Genomic DNA, 17,696 nt, shown 5'->3' with positions numbered 1-17,696 from the left:
AAGGTATAGCTCTATCACCCTTTTAGGGAAATGTTGCAGGGAACATCAATATAGGAAAGCAAAGCAAATCTAGATGTAAAACAGTTCTTAAAAAAAAGTTTTATAGGCCGGGCGCAGTGGCTCACACCTGTCATCCCAGCACTTTGGGAGGCCGAGGCAGGTGGATCACCTAAGGTCAGGAGTTCCAGACCAGCCTGACCGACATGGTGGAACCCCGTCTCTACTAAACATACAAAAATTAGCTGGGCGTGGTGGCGGGCGCCTGTAATCCCAGCTGCTTGGGAGGCTGAGGCAGGAGACTCTCTTGAACCTGGGAGGCAGAGGTTGCTGTGAGCCAAGATCGTACCGTTGCACTCCAGCCTGGGCGACAGAGGGAGACTCCGTCTCAAAAAAAAAGTTTTATAAAGCATTTATTGAGAGAATTCCAACACAAATCCCCATTTATGGCCTTGTTTTTCCTTTTTACGTCAAGGAGAAAGCCAAGAAAAAATAAATGGAATTATGTAACAGTAATTATGCAAAACCTCAGCTTTTATGCAAATTATAAGAATCATAGTTCACGTGACACCATTAGTGTCTTTCCAAAGTTTCAAACGCCTGTTTATCTCTCTCTTTGGGTTCACGTTCACTTTATTTTTGTGGTTCATACCGCTGTGCTATGATTGTCCCTAGAATTCCACTTGACCAGTTGGGGCGAAGCAGGTGCCTTGGTTTACCTCAATGAGTAGCCCACAGGATTACAATAAAAGTGCCAGAGGCCAGGCGTTCGTTGTGGCTCACACCTGTAATCCCACCACTTTGGGAGGCTGAGGCGGGAGGATTACTTGAGCTCAGGAGTTTGAGACCAGCTTGGGCAACATAGTGAGACCTTGTCTCTACTAAAAATTTAAAAATTAGCCAGGCGTGGTGGTGTGCACCGGTAGTCCCAGCTACTCAGGCAGCTGAAGCAGGAGGATCACTTGAGCACAGAAGGTTGAGGCTGCAGAGATCCTTGATCATACCACTACACACACAGCCTGTGAGACAAGCAAGACCCTATCTCTAAAAAAGAAAGTAACAGGCTGGGCACGATGGCTCACACCTGTAATCCCAGCATGTTGGGAGGCTGAGGGTGGATCACCAGAAGTCAGGAGTTCAAGACCAGCCTGGCCAACACAGTGAAACCCTGTCTCTACTAAAAGTACACAAAATTAGCTGGGAGTGGTGGCAGGTGCCTGTAATCCTAGCTACTCAGGAGGCTGAGGCAGGAGAATTGCTTGAACCCGGGAGGTGGAGGTTGCAGTGAGCCGGGATCGCACCACTGCACTCTAGCCTGGACAACAAGAGCGAAACTCTCTCTCAAAAAAAGAAAAAGAAAAAAAAGGTAACAATTTTAAAAACAATAAAAGTTCCAGCGTTCCAAGAGCTGCTTCTTGTTCAAAAAGTGGTTATTCCTGCTGCTGTATTGGAGAAAGCCAAGTGCGTGTGGCTAACAGCAGGCCCATGGCATGTTAAAGGCAATTAGGGCCAGCGCTGGAGTTGCAGAGTCAGACCCTTTGATAAACCTCAGGCGTGTCTGTCTGATGCCAAGTGGAAGCTTGTGCTCTGCAGTCCAGACCAGTGTCCCTCCTGCAGGAAGTAGATTAAGCAGCGTTTGTTGAACAGGAAAGGCCTCTGTGATAGCTGTGAAAGTCGAAGGCACCTTGTTTCAGAGTGAGGAATTGCCAAGTGCTGAGCACGGACAGCCGCTTGGTCTGCATGGGCAGGACGTGCCTCTGTGCAGTACCCGTGAAGTGTGAGGTTCTATTTTGGTCTGATGTTCCATGGAGATGGCCTGGAGCTCGATTCTGAAAACCGAGGACAGTCAGGCGGCAGGGAGGGGCGGCAAAGGAAGAGGAACTGCACAGATTTCTCTTCCCACAAACAAATATGGTCCAGGGCTTCAGATTCTCTGAAGTCTCACAGATACCCGGCAGCACATGGTCCTCTGTTTGTTTGTCGATAACATTTGGAGACACGCGCGCCTCGTAAACTGTTGGCCTGCTGTGCTTCTTGTCACACAGCACATGGCCTGCCTGCGTGGGCCCTGCTATGGCCGGGGGCGGGGTAACTTCCAGTGAGATTTGATTGATGACACCGTCAAATCCTGTGTGTGAAAAAAACATGTTTCGGAGACTGAGATGCTCTATTTTGATATTTTTAAAGATTATTAATGTATATTTGACTTTCACAACAAGCTAACAGGATTAGTAAGTTTTTATGGATTTTTTAATTTCTCTCTATAGGAAACAAAGACTGAGATTTTGTGACATTTGACTAAAAAGTTACTATTTTAAATCTACAGTTTTAATGGAATTTTAAATTTCTCTTTATAGGAAACAAAAACTGAGATTTTGTGACATTTGATTAAAAAGAAGTTATTATTTGTCTACCAAGTTCAAATTGTAACATTCCTTTCTTTCTTTCTTTTATTTTCTTTCTCTCTCTCTCTCTCTCTCTCTCTCGCTCGCTCTTTCTTTCTTGCTTTGTTTTTTAGCTTTGTTGGAGGGGTGAGTGTTTATGCTGATGTTATTATGGGTATTTATATGGAATTCTTAAAATCTTATAACAGTAAAATGACTGAAACACAAAATAAAATTATATCCTATCAGTTGAGTTCCAGCTAAATATCTTTATTGACAGTGTCTAAGCTTTCTTTTGCCCCCACCCCCAATCGTTTTTTTTCCATCAGGGATTTAAACTCAGGCATTAAAAAGACCTTTTAAAAGTTTAGTGTTGTAATTGTTTCTCTTTGTCAATGTTTGAATTGGAGGGTCTGCTTAGAGCACATTGTTAAGACATCTCACGAGGCCAGAATTTTTTTTCTTCCTCCTTAAGCTTAAGTCCCACATGGACTTGAAGGAAACCAAAGTAGATGTGTGTAATCTGGGAAATGAAAGGTAAATCTCAATGTGAACTGCACTAATATGTTTGTACTTCCCCAAATCTCCTCGTTGTCTGTCCTGTTGATGGTGCGTCAGAGGTACTGACTGCAAACGTTTTCGCAGTCACAAAAATATTACTGTAGGTAACTTAAAAGGCAAAGCATTGATTTTACCTGTTCACAACAATCAATTCTATTTACAGCGTTACCGCAGTTTTTTTTTCTTTCTTTCAAATAGAATTGGGGTTTCACTCTGTCACCCATGCTAGAGTGCAGTGTCACAATCATGGTTCACTGCAGCCTTGAACTCCTGGACTCGAGTGATCTCCTGCTCTAACCTCTCAAGAGTTTGGGATTACAGTTGTGAACCACTGCCCCGGGCTCTATAGCGGCTTTTGACTTGGCCTATGATCCCTGTCTGAGAGAGTCCACAGTCCTGCTCTGGGCTTCTTCATTCCCTGAGACTTTGTCTCTCTAGACCGAGCCCTCTTCCTCTCCCCGGGCCCCTGCTGCATGCCTGGCAGTGTGCTCAGTACTGGGATGTGGATGGGCATCCTGCTGGCTCTGCCTGCTTCTCCGGCCACAACTGAGCCTTATCTTCAGCTTTCTTCTCTCTCTGATTGGTAGCAGAGCTGTCGTGCTTTGTTTCCTGGTAAGTAGGTGGGGACAGGAATGTCCAGAACAAAGAGGATAATTCCTCCTATTTGTATCATTAGGGGAAAGCCGCTCACCTACTACTATTTTGAGTAGCACAGGGGAGGCTAGAGTAGGAAACTGCAAAACTCTGTTTGTATGGGATTAAAAAAAAACAAACAAACTTGATCATGTTGTTGTCTACACTTCTTAAGCTGGGAGTGTTTAGAGAAGGCCCTCAAGTATGGGAGTGAGAACAATGCCCTTTCCCACTTGAATTCCCTCTTCCTGCCATGCTGGTGTCTCTCCTCAGCTTCCTTGAAGCGTACCACTGTCACCTCCTGCTTTCTGGCTTTCTGGTATCATGAAATTCCCCCTCACCACTTATTGGTTATCTACTACCACGTAACAAACCACTCTGAAACAACTGTTTTACTTGCTCACTGTTCTGTGGCTCAGCAGTTTGGGCCAGGCTCAGCTGGTTGGTTGTTCTGCTAACCTTCCCTGGAGTCACTCATGTGGCTCTGTGATCCAGTGACCTGACGGGCTGGAGGGTTTAAGATGGCCTTACTCACTCCCACGTATGGTGACTAAACAGCTGGGCCTCCTCTCCTTGGGGTCTCTCATGGGAGGTTACCTTGAGATTTCTTTGTATGGTGGGCTCAGAGTTCCCAGCAGGGCAAGACCAGAGACTGCAAAGTCACTTGAGGCCTTGGATCACAATTAACATATTATCAAAGCAAATCACAACACCAGCCCAAATTCATGGAGTGGCGAAATAGACATAAAAGTCTGTGCTTAAAGAGATGAAAGAAATAATCACTGTCATCTTTGCAAACGATCTGCTGCAAACTGCATTGCCCATTTTAATTCATTTTATTGATTTTTACCTTCAGTTAAGGGTAGAAAACATGACATGTGGGGATAAAAAAATATATGCTTTAGAATCAGATACGCCACCAATTATTGATTTGTAAGAGTTCTTTTATATTTTAGATGTTAACATTTTGTTAGTTATATGTATTGAAGATAACTTTTATCAGTCTGTGACATATCTTCTTGTATTTATGGTGCCTTTTTACAAACAAAAGTGTTTAATTTCAGCAAAATCTGAATTTTCAATCTTATACGGTTTGTACTCTTTATATCTTGTTTAAGAAATCTCTCTTTCCCCTGAAGTAATAAACGCTGTCTTCTGTATTTTCTTTTAAAAGATTTACAGTTTGGGCTATTCATACACTGATTTATATCTCTGGTACTGATTTTTGTGAATGGTGTGAGTTAGGTTCCAATGTTATGTTTCTTCACGTGGGTAATCTACCATCCTAGCATCATTTATCAAATATTCTATTCCTTTCTCACTGGTCTGCAATGGCACAACTGCTGTATTTCACATTTCCATATACAGATGGCCCCCAATTTTTTTTTTTTTTTTTTTTTTTTTTGAGATGGAGTCTCACTCTGTCACCCAGGCTGGAGTGCAGTGGCACAATCTCGGCTCACGGCAACCTCCGCCTCTTGGGTTCAAGCGATTCTCCTGCCTCAGCCTCCTGAGTAGCTGGGATTATAGGTGCGTGCCACCATGCATGGCTAATTTTTGTATTTTTAGTAGAGATGGGGTTTCACCATGTTGGTCAGGCTGGTCTCGAACTCCTGACCTCATGATCCGCCTGCCTCTGCCTCCCAAAGTGCTGGGATTACAGGTGTGAGCCACCATACCTGGCCAGATGGTCCCCAATTTATGATGATTTGACTTAATGATTTTTTGACTTTATGATGGGTTTATTGGGACATAACCCCATCATAGGTTGAGGAACATCTGCATAGGATGGAGGCTCTGTTTCTGAGCTCTCTGTTCTGTTAGCCTGTTGTGCACTGCTTTAGATTACTGTAATTTTATAATATGTTTTGAGATCTGGTAGGTAAAGTACCCTAATCTTGTTTTTCTTTTTTAAAACTGTCTTGGGTGTTATTGGCCTTTTTTTCTTTCATAAAATATTTAGTTCCAAGAAAAATGTTGCCAGTGTGGTCTGCATCCATACAGATTCTTTGGTATTGCTTGAAACTTACACTGTGGCCTAATATGTGGCCTATTTGCATAAATTGCTAATTCTTATGGAAAATGTATATTCACCAATTTCTTGGGAATAGGTTTGAAATGCATTCATGGATCAAGCTGTATAATTACTGATTTTTACATCTTCTGTATCCTGACTAATCGATTTTGTCTGACATTTTTGAGGCTTTCTTTATGTTTGCCTAATATAGTTTTCCAGCCTTTTAATCTTGTGTGTCTTTTGTGTTTAAGTCTATTGCTTCCATATAGCATGCAGCTGGGGCTTTGTTTTGCACTGTTTTTTTCTGTAATCTAAACATGAAGTTTTAGTATTACGTTTAGCCTGTTTTACATTTATTTAGAATATCTATGTATTTTTGTTTCTATTATCTTGTTTTGCTGAATTTGTCTTGCTTGTTTTTCTTTTCCTTTCCTGTCCTCTTCTAGGTTGCATTTATAAATTCTGCTTTCTCCTTTCAACCTGTATAATCTATTTCTGTTCTTTTAGTGTTTGATCTTAAAATTTTAAGATGATTATTAACAGAAACCAAAGTTAGTGTTTCTAGTTCCCTCTTGCATAAAATTATGAAATGGCTTTAAATATAATCACTTCCACCATTGTTTTAGTTACAGTTTGTATTTTTTTTTTTTGCCCCCAAGTACCTTTTTTGGGGAGTTGGGGGGGTTGTCATATATACTAAGACTTACCTGTGTGTGTATCAGCTGTTTATCATTTTCTCTTGTATACCAGATCTTTTTCTTTCTTTCCCCACCTAAAAGTACATCCTTTAGCGAACTTTTTCAGTGAGATTCTGTTCATGATAAACTTTCTCATTCTTTGTTTCTCAAAAGTCTTAAAGTCTCCTTCGTGGATGATATTTTAGCTGAAAATGCAATTCCATATTGATAGTTTTAACATTTGAAGGTTTCTTTAGGAGCTCTAGTAAGTCAGTGTCTTCGGATAGATTTTCCAGTCTTCTCTCATTTCGTCAATTTACATCTCATCTATCGAGTGTTCATTTCATTGGTTATAATTTCTATTTCTAAAAATTCTATTAATTTACTTGGTGTTTTTTGAAATTATCTCTTTCTTCTTCTGTTTTAGTATTATTATTATTATTATTTTTTTTTTTTGAGACGGAGTCTCAGTCTGCCAGGCTGAAGTGCAGTGGTGCGATCTTGGCTCACTACAACCTCTGCCTTCCAGGTTCAAGTGATTCTCCTGCCTCAGCCTCCCAAGTAGCTGGGATTACAGGCATGTGCCACCACCCCCGGCTAATTTTTGTATTTTTAGTAGAGATGGCATTTCACCATGTTGGCCAGACTGGTCTTGAACTCCTGACCTCAGATGATCCACCTGCCTCAGCCTCCCAAAAGTGCTGGGATTACAGGCATGAGCCACCGTGTTCAGCCCCCTTTCTTCTTTTAAAAAAATATTTTAAGCATACTTATTTGACATTCTACATCTGATCATTGCGGTATCATTCCTTGGGGGTCTGATTTTGTCAGTTATTGTGTCTGTTGCCTCTTGCTCATAGTGATGTGTTGCCTCTTGTGTTTTATAATATGGGATTATGGGTTCTTCTTTGACCAAGCTCTATCTCTGGGTATTATATGATATCATCATTAAGAGTGAATTCTTCCAGAGTAGATTTGTTTTTGCTCCTACCAGATGCCTTGGAATACAAACACATGAAGTCAGTCCTATGATTAGAATGTCAGGGGGTCCGGCACAGTGGCTTACACCTGTAATCCTAGCACTTTGGGAGGCCAAGACAGGTGGATCACGAGGTTAGGAGATCGAGACCATCCTGGCTAACATGGTGAAACCCTGTCTCTACTAAAAATACAAAAAATTAGCAGGGCGTGGTGGCAGGCGCCTGTAGTACCAGCTACTCAGGAGACTGAGGCAGGAGAATGGTGTGAACCCGGGAGGTAGAGCTGGCAGTGAGCCGAGATTGCGCCACTGCACTCCAGCCTGGGCCACAGAGTGAGACTCCGTCTCAAAAAGAAAAAGAAAAAGAATCTCAGGGAACAGGCCGGGCCTGGTGGCTCATGCCTGTAATCCCAGCACTTTGGGGGGCCAAGGTGGGCAGATCGCCTGAGGTCAAGAGTTCAAGACCAGCCTGGCAAACATGGCAAAACCCCATTTCTACTAAAAATACAGAAATTAGCCAGCGTGGTGACAGGCATCTGTAATCCCAGCTACTCAGGAGGCTGAGGCAGGAGAATCACTTGAACCCATGGGGCGGAGGTTGCAGTGAACTGAGATCACACCACTGCACTCCAGCCTGGTCGACAGAGTGAAACTACGTCTCCAAAAAAAAAAAAAAAAAAAAGAATCTCAGGGAAGAAACCTGCTGTATTCCTTTTCCACCCTCCTACCCCAAAGTATAGGCAGAATTTCTTTTTCCATCTCTTTTTCTTTTGCCAGTGAGCACTTTTTTCTTTTAGTCTATGTCTTTTTAGACTGAGGGGTGTAGCCCCTCAGGGGAACCATATGAATGTGGGAGATTCACTTCTAACTCCTGAAGTTGTACTGACCCAAGCCCTGTTTTCTGTATCATGTATCATGGGCTTACGGTTAAAACCGAAGGCTCCAGGGAGTGGGTCTCAAACTGGGTGGTGCTGCTGTTGGGAAATGTGTGGGTACATTTTTGATTGTCACATTGGCAATCAAGGTGCTCAGGAGCCAGGGAGCCTAGTGCCAAGTGTACCTACCAAGTGCACAATTCTGTCCCAAAAGAATTGTCCCCCTGCTAACACCAACAGGTTCTCACACCCTGTGGGAAATGCTGTTTTAGGGCTTGGGGATTGATGGATATACTTAGGCTGCCATAGCATGGACACTACCCCACTTCCTTTATCAACTTTGTCTTCTTCATTTGGGCTTTGGAGAGTTTTCGGAGCTCAGCTTTGTTTAAAAAGGACATTTGTTTTACTTTATTTAGCATTTCTAAGTGTTTTGTAGATTTATTTGTTTGCTCTTCAGGAAACCTGGCTCTCACCAGTATTATTAAAAATGAAAATCCAGCCGGGCACTGTGGCTCATGCCTGTAATCCCAGCACTTTGGGAGGCTGAGGTGGGCGGATTCAGGAGTTCAAAACCAGCCTCGCCAACATGGTGAAACCCTGACTCTACTAAAAATACAAAAGTTAGCCAGATGTGGTGGTGCACGCCTGTAATCCCAGCTACTGGGGAGGCTGAGGTAGGAGAATCACATGAACCCAGGACTCAGAGGTTGAAGTGAGCTGAGATTGCACCACTGCACTCCAGCCTGAGTGACAAGAGTGAAACTCCATCTCAAAAAAAAAAAAAAAAAAAAAGGAAATCCTTTTATTTGCTTTCCCACTATTTTATGAGCATCAGCTATCCTAGGCATTGTGAGCGATGGGATGGGCAGGGTTACAGCATTTCTCTGCACAGTGTATGGGTTGTTCAACTCCAGGAGGTTGTGATTCTGCAGACCACAATGTGAAGGGGGCCCCTGTCAGTCGTGCCTCCTGGCTGCTCTGGACGTCCCACTGAGGATGCTGTGGTTCCTGTGATCAGAGCACTGAGTGCTGTTGCCATTGTGTTCCCAGATGAGCTTGTCAGCTGTTCCACATCAGGGATCAATACCTGTACCTAGGTCATTGCCCATGTGCAAAATATTCAAGCGCTTTTGCTTTGGCAATGGCAGTTGGCATAGATGATATCTGCCAAGTTAACTGAGCTTCCTTCTTTGACCACTACCACCTTAAGAGCAAGTAATGAGTGATCGAATACTGAAAAATAACACAAGAACATCCAAGAGCCAGAGCCAAAAGGTGGGGAAACACACAGAAACCTCTAAGCCATTCAGGGTACACTCACTTAGTTGGTGCTTCATTCCAGAGAAGAAAGGGATGGTAGGAGGCAGCATTGGTGCCAAGTTTGCTCAGGGGTCCACTTCCTCCCTAACTTTCCTGGCCAGCTTGGACCTGAATAGAAAGTGTTGCCAGGCAGCTTACGGCTGTAATGGTGTCATTGGAGCAAGGTAGCCACTTTGCAGACGGAATCTTTCATCTAAAGCATCAGAGGCTCCTTCTGCTCCCATTTCTTCTCTTTCCTTCTCTCTTGTCTGGTTATATTGATAGTGCTCTAGTCCGTGATCCAGTGCCTCATATTTTAGGACAGTGATACTTAATCCACTGTCTTCTCAGATTCAATTAGAGAAGGTTTTTAATGTTCTAGAGTCTTTCTATTCCAAGTGTGGTCCATGGACCTGCAGTTTTGATTAGTATTATTCGGAGCTAGTAAGGAACACACAATCTTAGGCCCAACCCCATGCCTGTTGAATGAGAATCTGCATTTAACATGTTCCCCTGGGGATCCAGATGCTCTGTCAGTTTGAGAAGCACCCCAGAGGAAAGTGATCCTCATATTCTCTTCTCAATGCAGAAGACCACTATAGAGAACCACTGTGGTGGGCACTCAGTAAATAGCAAAGGAAGAAAGTTGCTTGCACTTTTGCACAGAATATCATGGGAAGAACAGGTATTATAAGATGTTTATAGTTTGCCAGACTTGGCAAAAACAGACGTTGCAGGATTTTTCAGGTAATGGATATGGGACAGTCATTTTTTTTGTTGTACTGTTCTCAGTATGGCTTATTTAATTATTTTAGTAATTAATGAATTAATTAATCAATTTGCTAATTGTAAAATCAACAAAATCAGTTAATTTTTTAGTATATAATATATATATTCTTTTATTATAAATTATTATTGTCTTAACTTAGGCTGTTGTAACAAAATACCATAAACTGAGTGGCTTAAACAACACTCATTTATTTCTTATGGTTTTAGAGCCTGGGAAGCCCCATCATCTGGGTACTAACCAATTCAGTTTCCTGGTGAGGGCTCTTTTCCTGGCTTACAGACGGCTGCCTTCTTACTGTGTCCTTACATGGTAGAGAGAAAACGAACTCTGGTTTCTATCTCTTCTTATGACACTAATCTCATCCATGGGGACCCCACCCTCATGACCTCATCTAAACTTAATTACTTCCCAAACATCCCTCTTCTAACTACTATTACATTGAGGGGTAGGTCTTCAACATAAGAATTTGTATGGGGGGAGACAAAGACATTCAATCCACAACAATTATTATTTATTATGAAAAATATAAAGTAATAATACTAGTAGTAACAGTAACAACTATCGTTTTAATTTGATTGAGCCCAGGTGATGGAGCTTGTACTTGGAGGGTCTTACAGTATATGTACATGTCATGAGCGAGATTCCTTGTCCCCCTCACACAGGGGTGGCTTTTAGCAATTACTGTCCATGTTGACCCACATTTTCTTCTGATTTCATCTGACAGGGCACAGCCTCTGCAGCGAGCAGGGCAGCAGTGCTGAGACCGCTCCAGAGGAGACCGAGGGGCCAGACTTGGAATCCTCAGATGAGACTGATCACAGCAGCAAGGTGAGAGATTTTCATTTTCGCATCCCATGCTTTGAACCACTGAAGAATCACAGCTGACAATGTCACCTACACAGCTGTATGTGGTTACCAGGCCTCTCCATGGACGAAGTGTTTTTGCTTCTGAGATGTTGCTGAATAGCAGGAAATGAAATCCAAATTATAGCCTTGGTAACAAACCTGTATGTGAGAATATAAGGGAGAAATCACTTGTAATGAAATAAAATCCCTTTTCTTAAATTTCTGCCACTGCTGGAGCTCCCAGTTAATGCCATAATTTTATTCCATTTCCCTATTACATCTTCATTTGTGTAGGATGAAACAGCATCCAAAGTATGTGGGATTGAGTCAGCTATGCTTTCTTGCTACTTAGGGTTTCTGTAATGAACTCCTTTTGAATTACCTGCATTCAGCTCTTGTTAAAAGTGAGCAACTTTTATGTTAAAGGGAAAGAAACCATATTTTAAAATTAATCCAAATACACTTTCCCTTAGTTGAACATAGTAAGAAAGTTCTCCTGACTTTTTGGTGCAAGACACTGAAATTGTTGCCCATAATTTTTTTTTTTTTTTTTTTTTTGAGACGGAGTCTCGCTCTGTCGCCCAGGCTAGAGGGCAGTGGCGTGATCTCGGCTCACTGCAAGCTCTGCCTCCCGGGTTCACGCCATTCTTCTGCCTCAGCCTCCCGAGTAGCTAGGACTACAGGTGCCCGCCACCACACCCTGCTAATTTTTTGTATTTTTAGTAGAGATGGGGTTTCACCGTGTTAGCCAGGATGGTCTCGATCTCCTGACCTCGTGATCCACCCGCCTTGGCCTCCCAAAGTGCTGGGATTACAGGCGTGAGCCACTGCACCCGGCCTGTTGCCCATAATTTATCATGCTTCTATTCCACTTCATAAAGAGTTCCATGGGTCAGTAGCCTCTTTTACCGCAGTCTTCAAAACGCAACCCAACTTAAAACCTCTGTGTTACCTGAATCCAAATGACACTGCCCCCCTAAAAAAAGCAATTGCATGTGATTTTGTTTCCATACTTATTCATCTTTTTCTATAATGCTGTTGAGATATTTATATTTCTCTACGATCTCTCATTTTTTTGCTTGACACTTACTAGTCACTTAACCTAAGCAAATCACATAACTGTATACTTTTGTTTTCTCATCTGCAAAATCAGGGTGATTCTTACCTTTGCTTGGAGATTGGATTTTTGGGTGGGTCAAATAATATAACTATGAGAAAGCACATTGATAATGGAAAAATGCTTTTCAAACATGAACTATTATTTTGAAAACCTACGTTTGGACATTTCCTGTTTTGATTCCCCCTGTATGTGTATATTCTGTAGGACTTTCTTGTGTGCACATATTTGATACTTCAGTATCTTTTATCCATATTTGTTTCTCTTTCCTGACTGTAGGATCTTCATTCTCAGTGTCTTTTTAAGTTGGGCACAATATAAAATTTAATATTTGAAAGCAACATTAATATTTATAGACTGAAAGGCATTATGTTGTTGGTTGTTAATTAAAAAGCAGATCATTGGAAATGCACGTTTCCTTTTAAGGCAAATTAAAAAAACCAACTGCTTAAAGTTCCTTTTTATTTAGGTGACCCTTACATTTCTTTTACCCACTTACTTTTGTGGGGTCAGTCAGTTGTCCTCAGGAGAAACAGATATTTCTATACTGATGTAAGACAATTTGAAGGGTATCTATTAAGTTACAGTATTATAAGAACTAAAAATATTAATTTTCAATTTCTAACTGGATTTAGGCAAATAGCTATTTTTCCTGTATCTAAAACATTTATTTCTGAACACTTAAAAAGTATTGGATCCAAAATGATTAGGTCATTTTTACTTTACTGTGATAGGTCAGTGTTCTCATCTCCTTGTGGATTTTGAGAGAGATCGTTTCCGTGTTAAATATAGTGAGTCATGAGGTCATAAACAGAGTCCTGTATAATATGAGGTTCTGGCAGTGGAGAGGACGGAAGAGGCTCCAGGGCTTTGCTGACTGGTCCCATGTGTCGCTCTGACTCCGTGGTTCTTTTTCCAGAGAACAAGGCTCTTGAACTTATCTGGAACATGAAGGGTCAAATATAGAAATAGATGGTGCTGTTCGAAGATTTTCTTGTAGAAATTCTTAGTGGGCTTTCTAAAAAGGGACAGAATTTTCTCAAAATTATTGACAAGCTGCTCGGGAGGCTGAGGCAGGAGAATTGCTTGAACCTGGGAGACAGGTTGCAGTGAGTCAAGATCTCGCCACTGCACTCCAGCCTGGGAGACAGAGTGGGACTCCATCTCAAAAAAAAAAAAAAAAATTAAGAAGTTTGGGTGATGATTTGAATATTTTTAAAGATCATGCAGTAGACTGCATTCAAACCATAAGTTCGTATTTCATTCTGCTAGGTTGGATGTGGGGAGCACTGTGTAATTCTGTGTCCAAAATACTACCTGGTTTTGCTTTGATTCAGACTTCATCTTCTCTATTTGAAATTTTGTCACGCAACTCAAATTAGTTAGCTAAAATAACCTTTGGTCAATTAAATTTCTCACTTAGGGTATTTGAACGCAAAAAGCTTAAATGAGCAGTTCTTGGTGGCTGGGTTCTACTGTGTGTTATTAATAGTAAATGAGAAGTAATACTTATTTAAGGTCTTGTATATATTAGGCACTGTTCCATATTAGCTCATCTTAGCCTCACAACACTCTTGAGAGAGATACTATTATTTGCCCTATTTTATAGATGAGGGCACTGGAACAGAGAGGTTAAGCGACTTGCTGAAGGTCACACAGCTCTGTGATGACAAAACCGGGATGCAAACCTGGTTTGGCTCCAGGTCTTGCCTTGTTAGTGGCTATGTTAAAACTACCTTGTGTCCAGATTGTTAACATCTGGTTTTAAATACTGGGCTTCATAAAAAGAAGGAATTAATTTATTAGTGGTGCTGTAGGCCATTTATATATACAGCCATAAACCACTTAAATTTTTTCCTAATGCTTAATGTTTCTGTGTGTCTCTTTTTATGATTTAAAGTAAGAGCAAGAAAACACCTGAAGTTTCTTGATCAAGGCTAAATATTTTTTTATGTGTCTCCTATATAAGTGTGAAGCTTTTCTTGAGAATAAGCTGAAAATTAATTTTTCAATCGTTAGCTGTCTAAACTCGGAAGCATGATTTAGCCTTGTCTGAATGCACGAGGCTGAGTGTAGAGATGTAAATGTGTAAATAACTAAATAAACAGAAACAAATAATCACTTTTTATTCCAGCTGAATATGTTAGAGCTGTTGATTTTGTGTAATATTCTTGGTTTCTTTCTAAATGGACTGTTTTACATAATATCGGTCAGCATAAAGAAAAAGCATGTTGGAGTTCTGTATGTTTTGCCCTTGTACTGAATAGCAGTTTTTGCTATGTGTGGCCTTTTAGAGTTGAGCAAGTAAATAATTGTATGCTTGTTGTTGAGCGTGGTGGTACTGGAATGTCACAGCCGCTGGGGAGGGGCAGGGGAACGTCTCACTGCAGGGACAGTCTAGCAGCCTTTCTCTTTCTGAGCCGCCTCCTCTCTCCTGTGACTGTGGGTGACAACCTCAAAAAGCCTCATCATCACTGGCTACTTTTTTCTCTGCTTCTCATTGAAAACTCTTGTTTCTGGAGATGAATGCTAATTAGCTTCAGGGCAGTGCGGTCATGTGTCATGCATTCCAGGCCTCCTGGCAGCTGTGATTGTGTTTTCCATTTAGCAAATGTATTAGAAAAATTTTCAGGACATTTCCATTAGGAATGACTTTTTCTTTCTCATCCATATTGTTTTTGTCTCAGAAATGTCTGCTTTTATAACAAAGCATGAGTGGAAAAATGTGAAATTATCAACTGTTACACACACACACACACACACACACACACACACACACACGCAACTTTTCTTAGTTGCCTGCTCTTGACTCAGTATGGAATGCCTTGAAAGTTGTCGGAGCCAGGCAGGTTTAATATTCCTGAGCAGTGCAGGATGCTGGCCAATCAGCTGATCTCAGGCTGCAGGGCAGAGACGCTTACATCCCGGGGAGGCATTTTGTGCTTTGTTTTCTTGCCAGTTTCAGCTCTCCCTTTCTGGAACTTTTGTTGTTTAGCCAGGTGAAATCAAAGCCTGAGTTCTGGTCCACAGTTTAGCCTTTGACAGCTTCCCAGAGGGCACTGGTGGGAAGCGAGTGCAGCTCCGGGGTCTCACCGTCGCTGTCCTTGCTGCGTTGAGACGTGGCCGTAGATTTTCATGGGAAAACCAGCATGGGACGTCCATATGAGAGGATGCTCTCATCAGAGCTAGGAGGCGTTTGGTGCTCTGGGAATATTTTAAGAAACTTCTGTCTCCGTGCTGAACACGTCAGGTGGTAGAATTAATTACCATGAGAATACATTCCTGATGATGTCTGCACTGTGGAAAATAAAGCGCAAGCCCAGGATTGAAAACAATGACAAGTCCGGTGACTCTATGTATCGAACACTTCATCTGGTGAGCGCCTTTGCTGTTTGAATCCTATCTTGCTAGGTTTGATTATGTTATGACTTTCTAGCTCAGTTGTTTTTCAATCCGAATGACAGTGATTACACCTTTCCCATTTCCCCGTATTCTGTCCTTTTACCCTCTGGATACCCTTGTTCATAAAGTCTGTATTGTGGCTTTTGGTGGGGGACGTGGGGAGGTTCGGAGTTGGTATGGAGTTGAATTTGCCTAGCATCTTTACATTTTTCTACTCTTTTATACTTAAATGGCAGAAAGATGTAATCTGCATTTTTTTGTTTAATTAATGGTCAGTTGCATTTTTTGCCTTTGTTTTGGTTATTGAGATTTCGATTGTGTTTTGTGTTATGTGCATGGTGAGACTCTCCCATCCCCCCTCAGAACGGGCTGTCCGAGTGATCGGCAGGGAGGTCTGGAAATAGGATGTTCAACTTGTTTCCTTTTATAAGGCTTGAGGTGTTTTTGACTTTATTTCTGCTTCCTTGAGAAGGAGATAGATATAGAAGGGTTGGCTCAGGGGACGTGTTACTGGTTCGACAGCAACTGACCTATTTGAACAGGTCTATTCCTACAGTAAATATTCACTCCCCAATGAGGAAGTGTAGTGGGGTAATGGCAAGAAATAATTTAGCAAAATCAGATTCAACCTTTTAATAGTTTATTATTAATAGCTCAGTCTGTCGACTATTAGATGTTGTGTCATTTAATCAAACTTAAACTTCTACAGTGCGTACACCTGATTTGCTCAAATAAGCCTTCTTCCTTCTTGGATATTTCTTCTTTGAAGTTTGTTCAAGAGGAAACTGAAAAGGTGATCGAGAACTGTAGGGATTACCATTGTACATAGTGTCTCTGAAATTATGGAGCGCATTGTCCCCAAAAAAAGCTTAAGTAAAAGCTATAAGATTTTAGGCCACTCTGGCCCCTTTTAAATCTGTGGGATGTGTTAAATCGGTCAGACTCAAAGAACAGTTTTAGAACTGTGAACTCATCTAGAGTTAGAAATTGCCTTTGGTGGTTGCATAACAGGAAGAGCTTAAACAGCTGGGTGGCTTGAGTTGATAGTGTGTACTTAAAAGTCTACCCCCTCTTTTTGTACTTTCTTTTCATCTTCCACAGGAGGAAAGCAGCATTATAAACATTGAGCATCACGCTGGTCTCAGTAAAGTGGCCCATTTCCTCTTGCCATTGTCCTCTCCTTGTCTGTATGTTGGTTGGATAATTCTTAGTCCTGACAGTGGAAAAGCTCTGCTACCCTTTAACAGTTTTAAACTCTCAAAATGCCTGTAAGTACTTTTTTGGTTTCCAGGGTGACTGATTACAGTCCTCAAGTAGGGGAGAGGTTTTTACTTTCCCCACTGGAGAAACCTGGTCTGCCTTCCCCTTGCTGGAGTCCTAAGCTGCTTGTCCCACATCCAGGATACTTGGCTTTTGGGAGCATGTTGAGAAGCTCCCATTGAGGCGACCTTTCTTGGCACTTGTGGCTACAGCGCTTGGTGTGGGAATGACTAGGATGCCATCTGTAACACTCAGTGGTGGAGCGGGGCAAAGCCTTGAACCCAACTCCTCCTGCATTCCACATCATGGCTAAGCTGCGTGGAGAAGGGCCTGATGGATTTTGATGTGAAGAAGTTTGGCCACAGTAAAGAGGGAGGGGGATTTAAAAGCTGAGCCCCACAGTATGGAAAAATCTCTAGCTTAGAGGTATTTCTAAAGAAAACCTGCATTTCATAATTCCTTCCAAAAAAATTTTAGGGGGTGTTATTTTAATAAAACAGAATTTTCAAACTTGATGACATCCTTTTAATTTGTTTCCAAGCAAATTTTAAGAGGCTTGTATATAACACCGCTTAACAACATGTATGTGCATTATAACTTGTAATGACGCATATGGTACCTTTTTATTCTTTATTCAAATAACGTGCAGTTGACAGTAAAGAGATTACATCCATCTGGACTCAGTTCCTTGTGCTACAGCTGAGGGTTGGTGCCTTGATTCATTGAATAGGGTTGCCAGTGGGGAAACTGCTTTGCCCCTTGCTCAACTTGAGAGACCACTCAGCTAAGTCTATCCTAGGCTTAGGTCATACCTAATAAGGAAGGGATACTTAAGGCTGTGAAATGTCCAAAGAGG

General features: G+C 41.7%; 1 protein-coding gene across 3 annotated transcripts in view; it reads left to right on the top strand.

Moving 5' to 3' along the window:
- Window positions 1–17,696, top strand: part of TIAM1 (TIAM Rac1 associated GEF 1) — a 441,710-nt gene that overhangs the window by 384,081 nt on the left and 39,933 nt on the right. For 2 of the 3 annotated variants that reach the window (XM_063601293.1, XM_003813220.4), the window contains one exon: window positions 10,940–11,043. In XM_063601293.1, the coding sequence (XP_063457363.1) occupies window positions 10,940–11,043 (104 nt within the window). Of the gene's footprint in view, window positions 1–10,939; window positions 11,044–15,060; window positions 15,554–17,696 lie in introns of those variants that run through there. The other variant, XM_024926974.5, reaches the window with a different exon arrangement.

The sequence above is a fragment of the Pan paniscus genome, chromosome 22 (genome assembly GCF_029289425.2).
Source record: "Pan paniscus chromosome 22, NHGRI_mPanPan1-v2.0_pri, whole genome shotgun sequence".
NCBI lineage: Eukaryota > Metazoa > Chordata > Mammalia > Primates > Hominidae > Pan > Pan paniscus.
Note: the sequence above shows the minus strand (reverse complement) of the source record. Positions and strands in the feature narration are given on the sequence as shown.